Here is a 17655-nt window from a genome sequence, read left to right as displayed (position 1 = left end):
CCTGTAATTTGGTGACCAAAACTGAACACAATACTCCGGATTCGGCCTCACCAATGCCTTATACAACCTCATCATAACATTCCAGCTCTTATACTCAATACTTCGATTAATAAAGGCCAATGTACCAAAAGCTCTCTTACGACCCTATCTACCTGTGACAACACTTGTAGGGAATTTTGTATCTGTATTCCCAGATCCCTCTGTTCCACTGCACTCCGCAGTGCCTTACCATTAACCCTGTATGTTCTACCTTGGTTTGTCCTTCCAACGTGCAATACCTCACACTTGTCAGTATTAACCTCCATCTGCCATTTTTCAGCCCATTTTTCCAGCTGGTCCAAGTCCCTCTGCAGACTCTGAAAACCTTCCTCACTGTCTACTCCACCTCCAATCTTTGTATCATCAGCAAACTTGCTGATCCAATTTACTACATTATCATCCAGATCATTGATATAGATGACAAATAACAATGGACCCAGCACTGATTCCTGTGGCACACCACTAGTCACAGGCCTCCACTCAGAGAAGCAATTCTCTACCACCACTCTCTGGCTTCTTCCATCAAGCCAATGTCTAATCCAATTTACCACCTCTCCATGTATACCTAGCCACTGAATTTTCCTAACTAACCTCCCATGCGGGACTTTGTCAAAGGCCTTACTGAAGTCCATGTAGACAATATCCACTGCCTTCCCTTCATCCACTTTCCTGGTAACCTCCTCGAAAAACTCCAACAGATTGGTCAAACGTGACCTACCACGCACAAAGCCACGTTGACTCTCCCTAATAAGTCCCAGTCTATCCAAGTGCTTGTAGATTCTGTCTCTTAGTACTCCCTCCAATAATTTACCTACTACTAACATTAAACTCACCAGCCTATAATTTCCCGGATTACTTTTCGATCCTTTTTTAAACAACGGAACAACATGAGCCACTCTCCAATCCTCCGGCACTTCACCCATAGACAGCGACATTTTAAATATTTCTGCCAGGGCCCCCACAATTTCAACACTAGTCTCCTTCAAAGTCCGATGGAACACACTGTCAGGTCCCGGGGATTTATCCACTTTAATTTTCCTCAAGACAGCAAGCACCTCCTCCTTTTCAATCTGTACAGTTTCCATGTTCTCACTACTTGATTCCCTCAATTCCATAGCTTTCATGCCAGCTTCCTTAGTAAATACAGACGCAAAAAACCTATTTAAGATCTCCCCCATTTCCTTTGGTTCCACACAAAGCCGACCACTCTGATCTTCAAGAGGACCAATTTTATCCCTTACAATCCTTTTGCTCTTAATATACTTATAAAAGCTCTTAGGATTATCTTTCACTTTGACTGCCAAGGCAACCTCATGTCTTCTTTTAGCCCTCCTGATTTCTTTCTTAAGTATTTTCTTGCACTTCTTATACTCCTCAAGCACCTGATTTACCCCCTGTTTCCTATACATTTGGTGAATACCTCTCTTGGCTATTTGCATAGTTATGGAGAATATCACTACCTGACATAGTGGTATATCAATTGGATTTTTTTTAAGCAAACTTACACTGTGTATCTGTTGGCAATACACAGATTATGACTTGCAGTGCTGGATTTTGAGCACAGCATCTGAACTATTGGCCTTATCACCTAAAAGCTTGACTGTGTTGACCGTTAGAGTATGCACACAGAAGTTTTCAGCTGACTAGATTCCAATGCCAATTTTGATAACTAAAGGCAAACTGATTCCACGTTGATGGGGCAGAGAAACAGGTTCTTTAAGCTGCTATCAGCATGCTGTTCAATTATTCGTGGAAAGGGATTTGAAAAAGAAACCCTTATTCCCCTCGCTTGAGAAGATAGAACACAAGTTCTGTGGAAATTGAGTTTGCAATGCTGGAAACAATGTAATAGCAAGGAAACTGAAGTATTAAGTACTGAATAAAATAGGAAATGTACGAATTTTGACAATGGTGTTTTCAATATTTAGATTTAGCTGCTTTAGCCAATATTAAAGTATCTGATCCACTTTTACTGACTGAACGTTTAGGGGCTAGGCTAAAATATGTATGTTTGCTCATAAATGGTGTAAATTAAGTCACATCTGACAAAATAGGTAACAATTTATCACCACCAAGAAATATGTGGATCAAAGAAAATAAAGTTCAAAGCCTTTATAAAAACCTTGCAGTGAACCAAAGCATGACAATGTATCAGCCAATAAGGCAATCCAATTCAAGGGTTTATAAAGACAATGATGCCCCTTTCTATCTGAATGCAAAGACACTCACTTCTTTTTCCTTCAGCAATGCTTCATGCTTTTCCTCAATCTGTTTTAGCTCAAAAGCCAATTTGTCTGCTCTTCTCATTTCCCCAGACAATGAGTTGTGGAGTTCCTGAACCTTGAATAACAAAATGCATCCAGTGTTAACGTGAAGTCACCAGATCAACTGGTACAGTGATATAATACATTGAGATAATTATCTTCGGTAGTGTAATGGGGAAATGCGCACCTCACAAACAGTGGGGATGACTGGAAGAGTTGTATCGGCCCATAATTGAATGGCGGAGCAGACTCGATGGGCTGAACAGCCTATTTCTGCACCTCTATCTTATGGTCAAAATAGTAAAGTCCTCAGATCAATTTTTAACCCATTTCAAGTTACCTGTTCCCACTGGAACAGCAGTTGCTCTTCCACATGCAGTAAGAACTCCAATAATCTGGCAGTTTTAGGATTTTGGTCATGCCAGACCAACAAATTTTCCACACTCATAACCCAGCATACTTTAAATTCACTTTTTAAATTTATTATATAGTAGGGTAATACATTTTCCAGTGAAGCTTTTTGTTTAAATGAAGCACAGAAAACAAGGCTTGTTCAGTTTGAAGGGATCAAGGGAACTAGAAGTGAGGGAGTAGGGGGGAGCATATTAACCAGGACCCTGGAGAGTTTTGAGGGGATGCAGTAAACATTTCCTAGTGTGCCAAATGCCGAACCATATGTTATTTCAAACAACCGGATAGGAAATTGTCCAAGCTATTCCGTATTTGGAATTCAGTAAGGTATAAAATGATCTGTGGATAGCATTTTTTCACGAACAGAAACAATAATTACAGGAAATTTCAACAACCTTTCTTCCACTACCATATTTTTGGTATAATGCAAACAAATTAAGTTGTTAAAAATGTTAACAAATCTGCTCTCCAGTGAGGAAAGTATCCTTCTCAGCTCCATTTCAGAAATGCTGATACAATGAATGACAATGCACCTGTTATTCACAGAAGGTCACTTCTGCAACAGACCACAAATCAAATGTGGGATCTTCTGAACCTTATGACTAAGTACTGCATTAGATGGTGTTTTATTAAATGACTTGTAGATTTAAATTATAACACAGATGATATATTATTGTAATTCATGAAACTGCAACATAATCTCCCATAACAGGATTTGTGCTTACTTGTCTCTTGTATGTCTCTAACTGAGCACGAGCTGCATTAACTTTACGCAGTTCCTCCTCCAGGCTGACTACATTCTGCATGTACATCATGTTCTTATCTTCCAATAACTTCATCTGTCGCTTCAAGTCATTCAGATCATCCAGTTTCTTTTTGTATGTCTCCACTGTGGTCTCTAGCTTGATGACCTTATCTGAATAATTCCTGAAGAGAACAAATCACAGAATCAGAGATTGTTACGGCACATGAGGCAGCCATTCAAACTGTCCACACTAGTCCAGGAGCAGAAATCCCGTTAGTCATATTCCACTGCAGGCTTGAAATTAATTTGTCGCCAAGTGTCTACACATTTCCCCTCAGAAAACCCTAATTGATGATGCTTACACCACCCTTGTGTTCCAATTTATAATCACTCTCGGCATAATAATAAAGACGTTCCCTGGCGTGTTTCAGTCATCACTTTAAATTCTAGTCCTTGAACTGCTGCACAATGGAAACAGCTTCTCTCTACTTAATTTGTAATCAGAAAAGCTTAGCATGCAAAGGAGTAGAAAACTCAGTATTTAGAAAAGCAAATAAATTTCATGAAAAGCCAAGCAGATGTGGGTGAACTAGATAAAACCAACTACAGGCATAGGAAGGGGTAACATTACCACAATGAATAAACAAGAAGTTCATTTTAAAACACAATACCACATTCTTTTTGATTTTCCCAGTTTCTGAACAGTATTAAAACACATTATATAGCTCTGAAGATTCAATTGCACAGTATGCATTAGACCAATTGAATAATTACTTTGGTTCTGTCTTCCCTAAGGAGGACATAAATAATCTTCCGGAAATAGTAGGGGACAGAGGGTCCAGTGAGATGGAGGAACTGAGGGAAAGACATATTAGTAGGGAAGTGGTGTTAGGTAAATTGAAGGGATTGAAGGCAGATAAATCCCCAGGGCCAGATGGTCTGCATCCCAGAGTGCTTAAGGAAGTAGCCCAAGATATAGTGGATGCATTAGTGATAATTTTTCAAAACTCGTTAGATTCTGGACTAGTTCCTGAGGATTGGAGGGTGGCTAATGTAACCCCACTTTTTAAAAAAGGAGGGAGAGAGAAACCGGGGAATTATAGGCTGGTTAGCCTAACGTCGGTGGTGGGGAAACTGCTGGAGTCAGTTATCAAGGATGTGATAACAGCACATTGGGAAAGCGGTGAAATCATCGGACAAAGTCAGCATGGATTTGTGAAAGGAAAATCATGTCTGACGAATCTCATAGAATTTTTTGAGGATGTAACTAGTAGAGTGGATAGGGGAGGACCAGTGGATGTGGTATATTTGGATTTTCAAAAGGCTTTTGACAAGGTCCCACACAGGAGATTAGTGTGCAAACTTAAAGCACATGGTATTGGGGGTAAGGTACTGATGTGGACAGAGAATTGGTTGGCAGACAGGAAGCAAAGAGTGGGAATAAACGGGACCTTTTCAGAATGGCAGGCAGTGACTAGTGGGGTACTGCAAGGCTCAGTGCTGGGACCCCAGTTGTTTACAATATATATTAATGACTTGGATGAGGGAATTAAATGCAGCATCTCCAAGTTTGCGGATGACACGAAGCTGGGCGGCAGTGTTAGCTGTGAGGAGGATGCTAAGAGGATGCAGGGTGACTTGGATAGGTTAGGTGAGTGGGCAAATTCATGGCAGATGCAATTTAATGTGGATAAATGTGAGGTTATCCACTTTGGTGGCAAAAACAGGGAAACAGATTATTATCTGAATGGTGGCCGATTAGGAAAAGGGGAGGTGCAACGAGACCTGGGTGTCATTATACACTAGTCATTGAAAGTGGGCATGCAGGTACAGCAGGCGGTGAAAAAGGCGAATGGTATGCTGGCATTTATAGCGAGAGGATTCGAGTACAGGAGCAGGGAGGTACTACTGCAGTGGTACAAGGCCTTGGTGAGACCACACCTGGAGTATTGTGTGCAGTTTTGGTCCCCTAATCTGAGGAAAGACATTCTTGCGATAGAGGGAGTACAAATAAGGTTCACCAGATTCCCGGGATGGCAGGACTTTCATATGATGAAAGACTGGATGAACTGCGCTTATACTCGTTGGAATTTAGAAGATTGAGGGGGGATCTGATTGAAACGTATAAAACCCTAAAGGGATTGGACAGGCTAGATGCAGGAAGATTGTTCCCGATGTTGGGGAAGTCCAGAACGAGGGGTCACAGTTTGAGGATAAAGGGGAAGCCTTTTAGGACCGAGATTAGGAAAAACTTCTTCACACAGAGAGTGGTGAATCTGTGGAATTCTCTGCCACAGGAAACAGTTGAGGCCAGTTCATTGGCTATATTTAAGAAGGAGTTAGATCTGGCCCTTGTGGCTAAAGGGATCAGGGGGTATGGAGGGAAGGCTGGGGCGGGGTTCTGAATTGGATGATCAGCCATGATCATACTGAATGGCGGTGCAGGCTCGAAGGGCCGAATGGCCTACTCCTGCACCTGTGTTCTATGTTCTATGCAAGGCAGACCACTGATCAAAATCAGCACAGTTCAACCTTGGACAGAAGCAGGCTCCACACTCATTGGGGGCCAGGCTCTTTGCTGTGACAGAGCTTCCACCATGCAAATCCTGTAAAGGAGGTAGGAGAGGGTAAGGAGTTGGAGAACATGCCCCACCAATAAAAATGCAGAAAAAACTCAAACTACAGTTTAGCTGTGACTCAACTTACCCCTGTTGGAGCACTGTGAATATTTCACAAGCAAAAGCATTCAAAATATAAACCATCAAATCACATTCAAACTGTTAAAATGAGAAGCAATTCATATGTAAAAATAAACTGACCAAAATAATTAAAAGGTATATATTATCTTAGCTTTGTTTGGTTTCTCACAGCTGTTCTACTCTAAGACAGAGGAAAAACTGTTCCTGCACTTGGTGCAGAGTGACTGATGGATTTCAAATTCTGAACACCATCTCGCACTTCACGATTAGATTACATGCACAGTCCGACATAGGAGCATATAGTCAGAAAACTGCAGAGGAACAGTGAACTTGCTGGTGCTTATACATTTTCCAGCAGTTTTTTTTTGTGTGTTCCTGCTTTTGCATCCAAAATTGAAGCCAATTATTGTAGGTGGTCTTGCATTCTGTGTCGGTCTCCTATGAAAGAGGCAGAATACAGTTGAATGATTTATCTATCCTCTTATTTCGAATATAAAAAACTCTTTGATGACACAGATTATGAAACAATTCCTGGTCAGAATTGTTGCTGTTGTTTAGTTTAATAATATTCGGACAATACACATTAAAAGGGATCTAAAATTAGGGGATAGTCTTGCTGTAGGTTAAGGGGCTGCCCATTTAAGATAAAGATGAGGAGGAAGTTCTCAAGAATTTTCTTGGATTATGAATCTCAAGAATTCTCTCCTCCAGTGAACTATGGAGGCAGAGTCATTAAAAATATTCATAAGATCTTTGATGTATAGTGTCATCAAGGGCAATCAGGAGCAAGGAAAAAGTGTAAATGAAGATGGAGACGGAGTAATGATGGCGCTAAACGGCGACTCCTTTGCTTGCATCTTCGGAAACAGTTCTATTTCCATCTTTAATATGTTTATTTTTCCCTTTCAGGGTTCTTTTGAAGACCCTGACCTGGAGTTACACGCTCACTTCGGTTCTTTGCGGGAATGGGACTCGTTCTCAGGGTTTCAGGACCAGCTGATGTTCAGCATGCCAAGGGGTTGGCCTGACAGGTGGCGTAGTGTCTGGAAGCCTAAGATCTTGGGGCTCTGGAGATGGGCGGATCGAGGGTCAGAGTCATGGCAGGAGACTCGTGTGTCGTCAGGGAGGCCAGAAAATCTTTCGCTGGAGGCTTGAAGACTTGAGATCTTTGTGATCTTTGGGCACAGAGCTCGGAAAAAAGCGACGAAATGGACTTTTTAACATCATAAACCAGCCGGTTGTTGTTATGTCTCCTGCTCACTGTGAAAATGGGGGACACCTCTCTCTCTCTTATGAGGTAGAGAGAGTATCTGTGGGTAGCCGAATGCCAGATGAATTGCTATAGTCCTTGGGGTAAACTGCAAGGTCTGTGTCTTTGCTATCACTTAGCTCACGCTTGTGCTCGGTAGCGGGTGCGCTTTTTGTTCTACCAGTGGGAAGGGGGTTGTTGCTCGCCGCTGCTTACGCATGGGGGGGGAGCTTGGTGGGGGGGCCTTTGGGGTTCTCACGTTTAACTGTCGTTCATTCTTTGGGGCACTTCTCTGTTTTCGTGGATGTTTTGCAAAGAAAAAGCATTTCAGGATGTATATTGTATACATTTCTCTGACACTAAATTGAACCTTTGAACTTTTGAAGCCAAGATCAGATTAGCCATACTCAACCAAGCAAACTCAATGGACTATTTGGCTACTTGTGCGTGGAACGGGCTGGCGGTAACGGTGGTGGAGGTGGATACGATAGGATCTTTTAAGAGACTTTTGGATAGGTACATGGAGCTTAGAAAAATAGAGGGCTATGGGTAAGCCTAGTAATTTCTAAGGTAAGGACATGCTCGGCACAACTTTGTGGGCTGAAGGGCCTGTATTGTGCTGTAGGTTTTCTATGTTTTTCTACTTCTGCTCCAATATTTTGTGCTGTTAGTTAACACAATGTAGGTGGAGCAACACACATAAAAATTGCTGGTGAACGCAGCAGGCCAGGCAGCATCTATAGGAAGAGGTACAGTCAACATTTCGGGTGGAGACTCTTTGTCAGGAGATCTTTTTATTACCTCAGAACATCAATTTCATCTTTAAGTGCGAGATTTTCCTCTGCCAAACTGTTTAATTCATCATTTCTGTGCTGTACTTCAATCAGTTGTCTCTCAAGCTCTTCACAATGAATACGATAGTCATCTTTTGCTGCTTCAAGCCTGGAGAGATTCACAACAAAAACAGCTCTGTAAAATTATTTCCAAGAACCTATTGACCTTGATCTATGTCACAACCAACCTTTGAAATGAAGTTCACCCGAACAACTCGCGAAGGAGTGCTCGGGTGTTCTTTACATCCAGTTCTTAGTTCCACACAAGAGAGAGTGTATAACTGGAGCCTCATTTACTTCAATGCTCACACTGTCACTGTAGGGAACACTGAGTGCAAACAGTGATAAGCAGATGGGTTTAAAACTTCTTGAGAAGCCTTTGACAGCTGACAAACTATTAAAGACCGTCAGGATACCTTGAGTTAGTGCCTCCCAATATGCTGACTTAAAGCAAGTTGCTACTGGAGTACTTGACAATCACCTGTTGGGTCAGATGGGCAGATTGATCTGCCCCCTGCAAAAGAAAAAGAACACTCGTGCTTTAGGGAACCCTGCAGTAGACTTCCAAGTCCCTTTGCACATCCAATTTCCTGCTTTGGATTAGGGTTAAAATCTAAGCAACAGGTATACCTAGCAATACAATGTGAAACATAATATGTTCCATTTGCACTTCCACACTGCCACAACTCCATCACGTGCTAAGTTCGCAACCGAGGGGACTCCATCAGGGCAAACACTAATAGCTCTTTACGGGAAATGAGAGGAGAAATTACTAAGGAAAGGACATCCCACCTACTATCTTTACATATCTAAATAATGTAATTTTTGGACAATTTTAATTATATCATTAAGTAACAATTATGTATACACAAGATGACCACAAAAGTTTATCAAAAGCAAAATAGTATAAAGCATACACTTTGCTGACCTCTGGTTTTAATATATCATCTTACCTGATTTCCAAAATTATCAAAACTGAAAGAAAATGTCATGGGAAAATAAGAAAGTAATTGAGTAAATAATAGTAATGAGAAGAATAAAGGAAACACTGATTCTGCTAGGAGGCAAGCTATGCATTAAAGGTAATCAATAAAAGACCAAAGGCATTTTATGTCAAATAAAAAGGATATTCTAACAGAAATAAATATTTAAGGAAATAACTGTAAATATATATAAATTTATGCTAAATAAAAATGAACCAAAATTAATATAATGTACCGTTAACATATTTTGAATTGGCAAAGCAGTCACTGCTGAGGATCAAAGCTTTTATTTAAAATTCATTCATACTTTAAGCCGCTTTCTTTCTGTGATTTAGAATGGAGATATACCAAATAATGGATCTCCCAAAACGTTACCAATAGACTGTCAGACTGTTGTTATGAGTGCAAGCTCTTTAGTTTATGAAGTTCCTTTCCCAGTAAACTATTACAAATTTTAAGAATGCAAGAGCATATGTGCATAAAATGACAAGCAAGTTGAAAAGTCAGTGAAAAGTTTTAAAAGAGAACAGAAAGTTCAACCAAACTCTTTAAATGGATGCTGTAAATAAGAGAAGCTAAATTGCCTTTGGAATGGCAAGGAAAGATTTGATGTAAAATGTTCATGGTATTTGCTTATTGTTTAAGGAGAAAATTTGATGCACTATGATCTGATGATGCAATGAATATGATGCACCATGAGCTAATGTGTTGATCTGATGATGCAATGAATACAGAATGTGGGGAAGTGATGCTCTAAGCTTGCTGGTAATTAAGCATAAGGTCAGCAAGGCTGGTGAAGTTAGTAGAACTGAGCTGCTGTGGGAACAATCATCTGCAGCACTGGGAGTAATTGGAGCTCCATCTGGTGGTAAAAGTATAGAGTGCCACAGCTCCCAGCAAGTCTGTCTTCTCAGATTGTCTTTGTAAAGGTGGTAGTGCCTCTTTGAAGTTCAGTGGTGATCAATCACCCACCACCCCCACCAAATTCCACCCAGAATATTGAGAGAGGAGGATTCAGTGATGGTAAAGCCACTGAATGTCAAAGTAATTGACTGGAGTACTGCGCAGACACAACCGGAGTGTTCCTGCGCAGGTCTGACAAACAGCCTGAAAAAGCAGCAAGCTTTTTGACAGAAGTGGTTGATTGAACTACAACACGGATGCAACAGGAGCATTCGCGTGCAGGTCTGACGAAGATTTTCCATGGGAAACACAGTCTCTATAAAAGAGGTACCGCCTAGCGGAGCTGTCATGATGGGAGCAGTTGTCATTGGAATAGTCTGAGGCAGAGTAGTAAGGCTTTAGCTCAACAAGGCTTCGGCAAGAACAGGCAGAGGCAAAATAAGTAGGTAAGTTCATTCCTTATTTCTTACTTAAATCTTGACAGAATAGCGGGTATGTCTACAGAGCCAGTGTTCTGTTCCGAGTGTCAGATGTGGGATTTACAGAAGATTCCCAGCCTCCTCAATGGCCACATCTGTGCCAGATGCATTGAGATATAGCTCCTTAGAGACAGTGTTAGAGAACTGGAGCTACAGCTCGATGACCTTCCGCTTGTTAGGGAAAGTGAAGCAGTGATAGACAGGAGCTAGTCACCCCAGGCTACAGGAGACAAATAAATGTGCGACTGTCAGGATAGTGAATGGGAAACGTCAGATAGTGGAGAGCACCCCTGTGGTCGTCCCCCTCAATAATAATTACTCTATTTTGAGTACTGTTTGGGGAGATGACCTACTTGGGGGAAGAAACAGCGGCCGTGCCTCTAGCACCGAGTCTGGTTCTGTGACTGCGAAGGGTAGCGAAATGAAAAGGACGGCAGCTGTAATAGGGGACTCTATAGTCAGGGGGACAGAGACAATTCTTTGGACACAAAAAGGAAACATGGATAGTAGTTTGCCTCCCAGGTGCCAGGGTCCAAGATATTTCTGGACGTGCTCTGAGCAGCCAGAAGTCATGAAACATATTGGTACCAACAACACAGGAACAAAAAGGGAGGAGGTACTGAAAAAAGAATACAGGGAGTTAGGAAGGAAGCTGAGAAGCAGGACCTCAAAGGTGGTAATCTTCAGATTGCTGCCGGTGCCACTCAACAGCATAAGAATAGAATGAGGTGGTAGATAAATGTGTGGCTGAAAAATTGGAGCAGGGAGCAGGATTCAGAATGCTGGTTAATTGGGACCTTTTCTGGGGCAGGTGGGACCTGTACAAAAGGGACAGTTGCATATGAATCCGATGGGGACCAAATTCTTGTAGGCAGATTTACCCCTGCTGTTGGGAATGGTTTAAACTAATATGGCAGGGGGATGGAAACCAGTATGATAGAGCTCAGGATGATCCAGCAGGTTTACAAGTAGATGATAGGTGTAACATGAATGTAAGAAAGGACAAACAAATGATTGGGTACAAATGCAGACAGAGCAAAGAGTTAAATTGTACCACAGAGGCAAAATTCAAAAGGGTGAAGAATGCAGGACTGAAGGTGCTGTATTTAAATGCATGTAGCATTCGAAATAAGGTGAATAAACTTGTGGCACAATTAGAGATTGGTCGGTGTTACATTGTGGGCATCACTGAGTCGTGGCTGAAAGAAGGCGATAGTTGAGCGCTTAACATCAAAGGATATGTTTGTAATGAAAGGACCAGCAGGAAGGCATAGGTATTGCTCTAGCTCTGTGGGCAAGAGATGGAATTATATCTTTAGAAAGAGGTGACATAGGGTCAAAGAATGATGAATTTTTTTGGGTGCAGTGAAGAAATTACAAGGGTAAAAGAAACCATTTTGGGAATCATATATAGGCCTCCAAACAGCAGCCAAGATGTGGGGTTAAGATCGCAAAGGGAGCTGGAAAAGGCATGTAATAAGAGTAATGACACAATCTAGGATCTAGGAATAATAGTGCATAGTTCCCTGAAGGTGGAATCTCATGTGGATAGGGTGGTGAAGAAAGCTTTTGGTATGCTGGCCTTTATAAATCAGAGCATTGAGTATAGGAGTTGGGATGTAATGTTGAAATTGTACAAGGCATTGGTGTGGCCAAATTTGGAGTATTGTGTACAGTTTTGGTCAGCAAATTATAAGAAAGATGTCAACAAAATAGAGAGAGTACAGAGAAGGTTTACTAGAATGTTACCTGGGTTTCATCACCTAAGTTACAGAGAAAGGTTGAACAAGTTGGGTCTTTATTCTTTGGAACGTAGAAGGTTGAGGGGGGACTTGATAGAGGTATTTAAAATTATGAGGAGGATAGATAGAGTTGACATGGATAGGCTTTTTCCATTGAGAGTGGGGGAGATTCAAACAAGAGGACGTGAGTTGAGAGCTGAAGGGCAAAAGTTTAGGGGTAACATGAGGGGGAACTTCTTTACTTAGAGAGTGGTGGCTCTGTGGAACGAGCTTCCAGCAGAAGTGGTTGAGGCAGGTTCGATGTTGTCGTTTAAAGTTAAACTGGACAGCTATATGGACAGGAAAGGAATGGAGGGTTATGGGCTGAGTGCAGGTCGGTGGGACTAGGTGAGAGTAAGAGTTCGGCACGGGCTAGAAGGGCCGAGATGGCCTGTTTCCGTGCTGTAATTGTTATATTGGTTAGATGGCTAGAGAAGCCATAGAAACCATAAAAAACTACAGCACAGAATCAGGCCTTTTGGCCCTTCTTGGCTGTGCCAAACCATTCTCTGCCTAGTCCCACTGACCTGCACACAGACCATATCCCTCCATACACCTCCCATCCATATATCTGTCCAATTTATTCTTAAATGTTAAAAAAGAACCTACATTTACCACCTCGTCCGGTAGCTCATTCCACACTCCCACCACTCTTTGTGTGAAGAAGCCCCCACTAATATTTCCTTTAAACTTTTCCCCCCTCACCCTTAACCCATGTCCTCTGTTTTTTCTCTCCCCTTGCCTCAGTGGAAAAAGCCTGTTTGCATTAATTTTATCTATACCCATCATAATTTTATATACCTCTATCAAATCTCCCCTCATTCTTCTACGCTCCAGGGAATAAATTCCTAACCTATTCAACCTTTCTCTGTGAGTTTCTCAAGTCCCGGCAACATCCTTGTAAACCTTCTCTGCACTCTTTCAATCTTATTTATATCCTTCCTGTAATTTGGTGACCAAAACTGAACACAATACTCCAGATTTGACCTCAGCAATGCCTTATACAAAAAAAAATCATAACATTCCAACTCTTACACTCAATACTTTGATTAATAAAGGCCAGTGTATCAAAAGCTCTCTTTACGACTCTATCTACCTGTGACACCACTTTTAGGGAATTTTGTATCTGTATTCCCAGATCCCTCTGTTCTACTGCACTCCTCAGTGCCTTACCATTTACCCTGTATGACCTACCTTGGTTTGTCCTTCCAAAGTGCAGTACCTCACACTTGTCTGTATTAGACTCCATCTGCCATTTTTCAGCGCATTTTTCCAGCTGGTCCAAGTCACTCTGGAAGCTTTGAACACCTTTCTCACTGTCCACTACACCTCCAATCTTTGCATCATCAGCAAATTTGCTGATCCAATTTACCACATTATCATCCAGATCATTGATATAGATGACAAATAACAATGGACCCAGCACTGATCCCTGTGGCACACCACTAGTCACAGGCCTCCACTCTGAGAAGCAATTCTCTACTACCACTCTTTGGCTTCTTCCATTGAGCCAACGTCTAATCCAATTTACCACCTCTCCATGTATACCTAGTGATTGAATTTTCCTAACTAACCTCCCATGTGGAACCTTGTCAAAGGCTTTACTGAAGTCCATGTAGACAACAGCCACTGCCTTCCCCTTCATCCACTTTCCTGGTAACCTCCTCCAGAAACTCCAGTAGATTGGCCAAACATGACCTACCACGCACAAAGCCATATTGACTCTCCCTAATAAGTCCCAGTCTATCCAAATGCTTGTAGATTCTGTCTCTTAGTACTCCCTCCAATAACTTACCTACTACGACGTCAAACTTACCGGCCTATAATTTCCCGGCTAACTTTTGATCCTTTTTTAAACAATGGAACAACATGAGCCATTCTCCAATCCTCCGGCACTTGACCCGTAGACACCGACATTTTAAATATATCTGCCAGGGCCCCTGCAATTTCAACACTAGTCTGCTTCAATGTACGAGGGAATACCCCGTCAGGTGCTGGGGATTTATCCACTTTAATTTGCCTCAAGATAGCAAGCACCTCCTCCTTTTCAATTTTACAGTTTCCATGATCTCACTACTTGTTTCCCTTAATTCCATAGACTTCATGACAGTTTCCTTAGTAAATACAGACGCAAAAAACCCATTTAAGATCTCCCCCATTTCTTTTGGTTCCACACAGAGCCGACCACTCTGATCTTCAAGAGGACCAATTTTATCCCTTACCATCCTTTTACTCTTAATATACCTGTAAAAGCTCTTTGGATTATCCTTCACTTTGACTGCCAAGGCAACCTCATGTCTTCTTTTAGCCCTCCTGATTTCCTTCTCAAGTATTTTCTTGCACTTTTTATACTCCTCAAGCACCTTATTTACTCCTTGTTTCATATATATGTCATACAACTCTCTTCTTCTTTATCAGAGTTGCAATATCCCTTGAGAACCAAGGTTCCTTATTCCCATTCACTTTGCCTTTAATCCTGACAGGAACATACAAGCTTTGCACTCTCAAAATTTCTCCTTTGAAGGCTTCCCACTTACCAATCACATTCTTGCCAGAGAACAACCTGTCCCAATCCATGCTTTTTAGATCCTTTCTCATTTCTTCAAATTTGGCCTTCTTCCAGTTCAGAACCTCAACCCTAAGACCAGATCTATCCTTGTCCGTGATCGAGTTGAAACTAATGGTGTTATGATCACTGGAACCAAGGTACTCCCTTACACACACTTCCGTCGCTTGTCCTAACTCGTTTCCTAACAGGAGATCCAATAGTTGGTACCTCTATACATTGATTTAGAAAACTTTCCTGAACACATTTTACAAATTCTAAACAATCTAGACCCCTAACAGTATGGGAGTCCCAATCAATATGTGGGAAATTAAAATCCCCTACCACCACAACTTTATGTTTCCTGCTGTTGCCTACTATCTCTCTGCAGATTTGCTCCTCCAATTCTCGCTGACTATTGGGTGGTCTATAATACAACCCCACTAATGTGGTCATACCTTTCCTGTTTCTCAGCTCCACCCATAAGGACTCAGTAGACAAGCCCTCTAATCTGTCCTGCCTGAGCACTGCTGTAATATTTTCCCTGACAAGCAATGCCACCCTACCCCCCCCCCCACCTTTCATTCCTCTGCCTCTATCACATCTGAAACATAAGAACCCTGGAATATTAAGCTGCCAGTCCTGCCCCTCCTGTAGCCAAGTTTCACTAATTGCTATAACGTCATAAATCCATGTGTCAATCCACACTCTCAACTCTTCTGCCTTTCCCACAATACTCCTAGCATTGAAATATATACACCTCAGAAGATTTTTACCACCACTCACAACCTTTCTATTAGCGGCTTTGCTTGAACTTTTAACATCATTTATTTTCAACCCAGCCACACTGTCAGCTCCGGCACCCTGATTCCCATCGCCCTGCAAATCTAGTTTAAAGCCTCCTCAATAGCACCAACAAACCTCCCTGAAAGGATATTGGTCCCCTTGTAGTTCCAGTGTAACCCGTCTCTCTTGTACAGGTCCCACCTGCCCCAGAAGAGGTCCCAATGATCCTGAAATCGGAAACCCTGCCCCCTACACCAGTTCCTCAGCCACTTGTTCATCCTCCAGAGCATCCCATTCTTACCCTCACTGGCACGTAGCACAGGTAGCAATCCTGAGATTACCACCCTCGAGGTCCTGCTTTTCAACTTCCTACCAAGCTCTCTATACGCACTCTCCAGGACCTCCTCACTCTTCCTTGCTATGTCATTGGTACCAATCTGGCTGATCACCCTCCCATTTCAGAATGTCATGCAATCGTTCAGAGACATCCCTGACCCTGGCACCTGGGAGGCAACAAACCATCCTGGATTCTCTGTCACGATCACAGAACCTCCTATCTGCACCTCTAACTATCGAGTCCCCTATCACTACTGCTCTCCTCTTTCTCCCCCCTCCCTTCTGCACTGCTGAACCAGATTCCGTGCCAGAGATCTGGCTGCTGCAGCTTGTTCCAAGTAAGTATCCCCCCCCCCCTCCCAACAGTATCCAATGCGGTATTCTTGTTGTTGAGGGGAATGGCCACAGGGGAACCCTGCTCTGCCTGTCCTTTCCTCTTCCCTCACCTGAAAGTGACTCAATTTCCTGTGCTCTGCTCCTTTGGCATAACTACCTCACTGTAGCTACGAACTATAATCTCCTCATTCTCCCGAATGATCCGGAGGTCATCCAGCTCCTGCTCCAGTTCCCTAACGCGGTTTGTTAGGAGCTGCAGCTGGATGCACTTCTTGCAGATGTTGTTGTCAGGGACACTGGAGGGCTCCCTGACTTCCCAGATCCTGCAAGGAGCATTCCAACATCCTGCCTGGCATTCTCTCTACTCTGAACAAACTGGACAAAAAACTTACCGGAACCTACCCTGGCCTCTGCCTGTTCTCGCCGAAGCCTGTTGAGCCAAAGCCATCCCACTCTGCTCCCTCTCACTCTGCTGCCTGCTGTATATGGTAGTCTGTTTTTAAACCTTGGTGCGCTACGTCATACGCCTGCGCAGTGCAGACCCTTCTCCCAGAGCAGTGTTTTTTTTAAAAAAAAGACTTTTTGCACCCCGCGGTTAATTGTAATGGGGGACTTCAATATGCAAGGCGATTGGGGAAATCAGATTGGTGTCAAATTGCAAGAGGGGGGAATTTGTTGAATATCTACAAGATAGCTTTTTAGAGCAGCTTGTGCTTGAGCCTATGCAGGGAAAGACCACCTTAGATTGGGTGTTGTATAACAACCTAGATCTTACTAGGGAGCTTAAGGTAATAGAACCCCTAGGAGAAAGTTATCAAAATGATTGAATTCAGACTGCTATCTGACAGGGAGAAGCATAAGTGACGTGTATCAGTATCGGAATGGAATAAAGGGAATTACAGAGGCATGAGAGAGGAGCTTGCCCAGGTTGATTGGAGGAGGACACTGGTGGGGAAGATGGCAGAAATTTCTGAGAATAGTTCTCAAAGCACAGGATAGATATATCCTACAGAGGAAGAAGTTCTCAAATGGCAGGGGTAGGCAACCGTGGCTAACAAAGGAAGTTAAGGATCTCATATAAGCCAAGGAAAGGGCATAAAAGCCCAGGAAAGAACATATTAGGTAGCAAAAGTGAGTGGGAAGTTGGATGATTGGGAAGCTTTTAAAATCCAACAAAAGGCTAAAGCTATAAGAAGGGAAAAGATGAGATACGAGGGCAGACTAGCCAATAATATAAAGCAGGATACTAAAAGTATTTTCAGTTAT

At 42.4% G+C, this 17655-nt stretch overlaps 1 protein-coding gene across 1 annotated transcript in view; it reads right to left on the bottom strand.

The window, feature by feature from the left end:
- The window catches only part of hook1 (hook microtubule-tethering protein 1), a 93795-nt gene that overhangs the window by 35624 nt on the left and 40516 nt on the right, over positions 1-17655 (bottom strand). The window contains exons 10-12 of the mRNA XM_063064276.1: positions 8209-8349; positions 3440-3641; positions 2269-2379 (exon numbers count right to left, since the gene is read on the bottom strand). Of these exons, the coding sequence (XP_062920346.1) occupies positions 2269-2379; positions 3440-3641; positions 8209-8349 (454 nt within the window). The remainder of the gene's footprint in view (positions 1-2268; positions 2380-3439; positions 3642-8208; positions 8350-17655) is intronic.

The sequence above is a fragment of the Mobula hypostoma genome, chromosome 12 (genome assembly GCF_963921235.1).
Source record: "Mobula hypostoma chromosome 12, sMobHyp1.1, whole genome shotgun sequence".
Classification (NCBI taxonomy): domain Eukaryota; kingdom Metazoa; phylum Chordata; class Chondrichthyes; order Myliobatiformes; family Myliobatidae; genus Mobula; species Mobula hypostoma.
The sequence above is the reverse complement of the archived record's forward strand: the minus strand, read 5'-3'. Positions and strand labels throughout refer to the sequence as shown.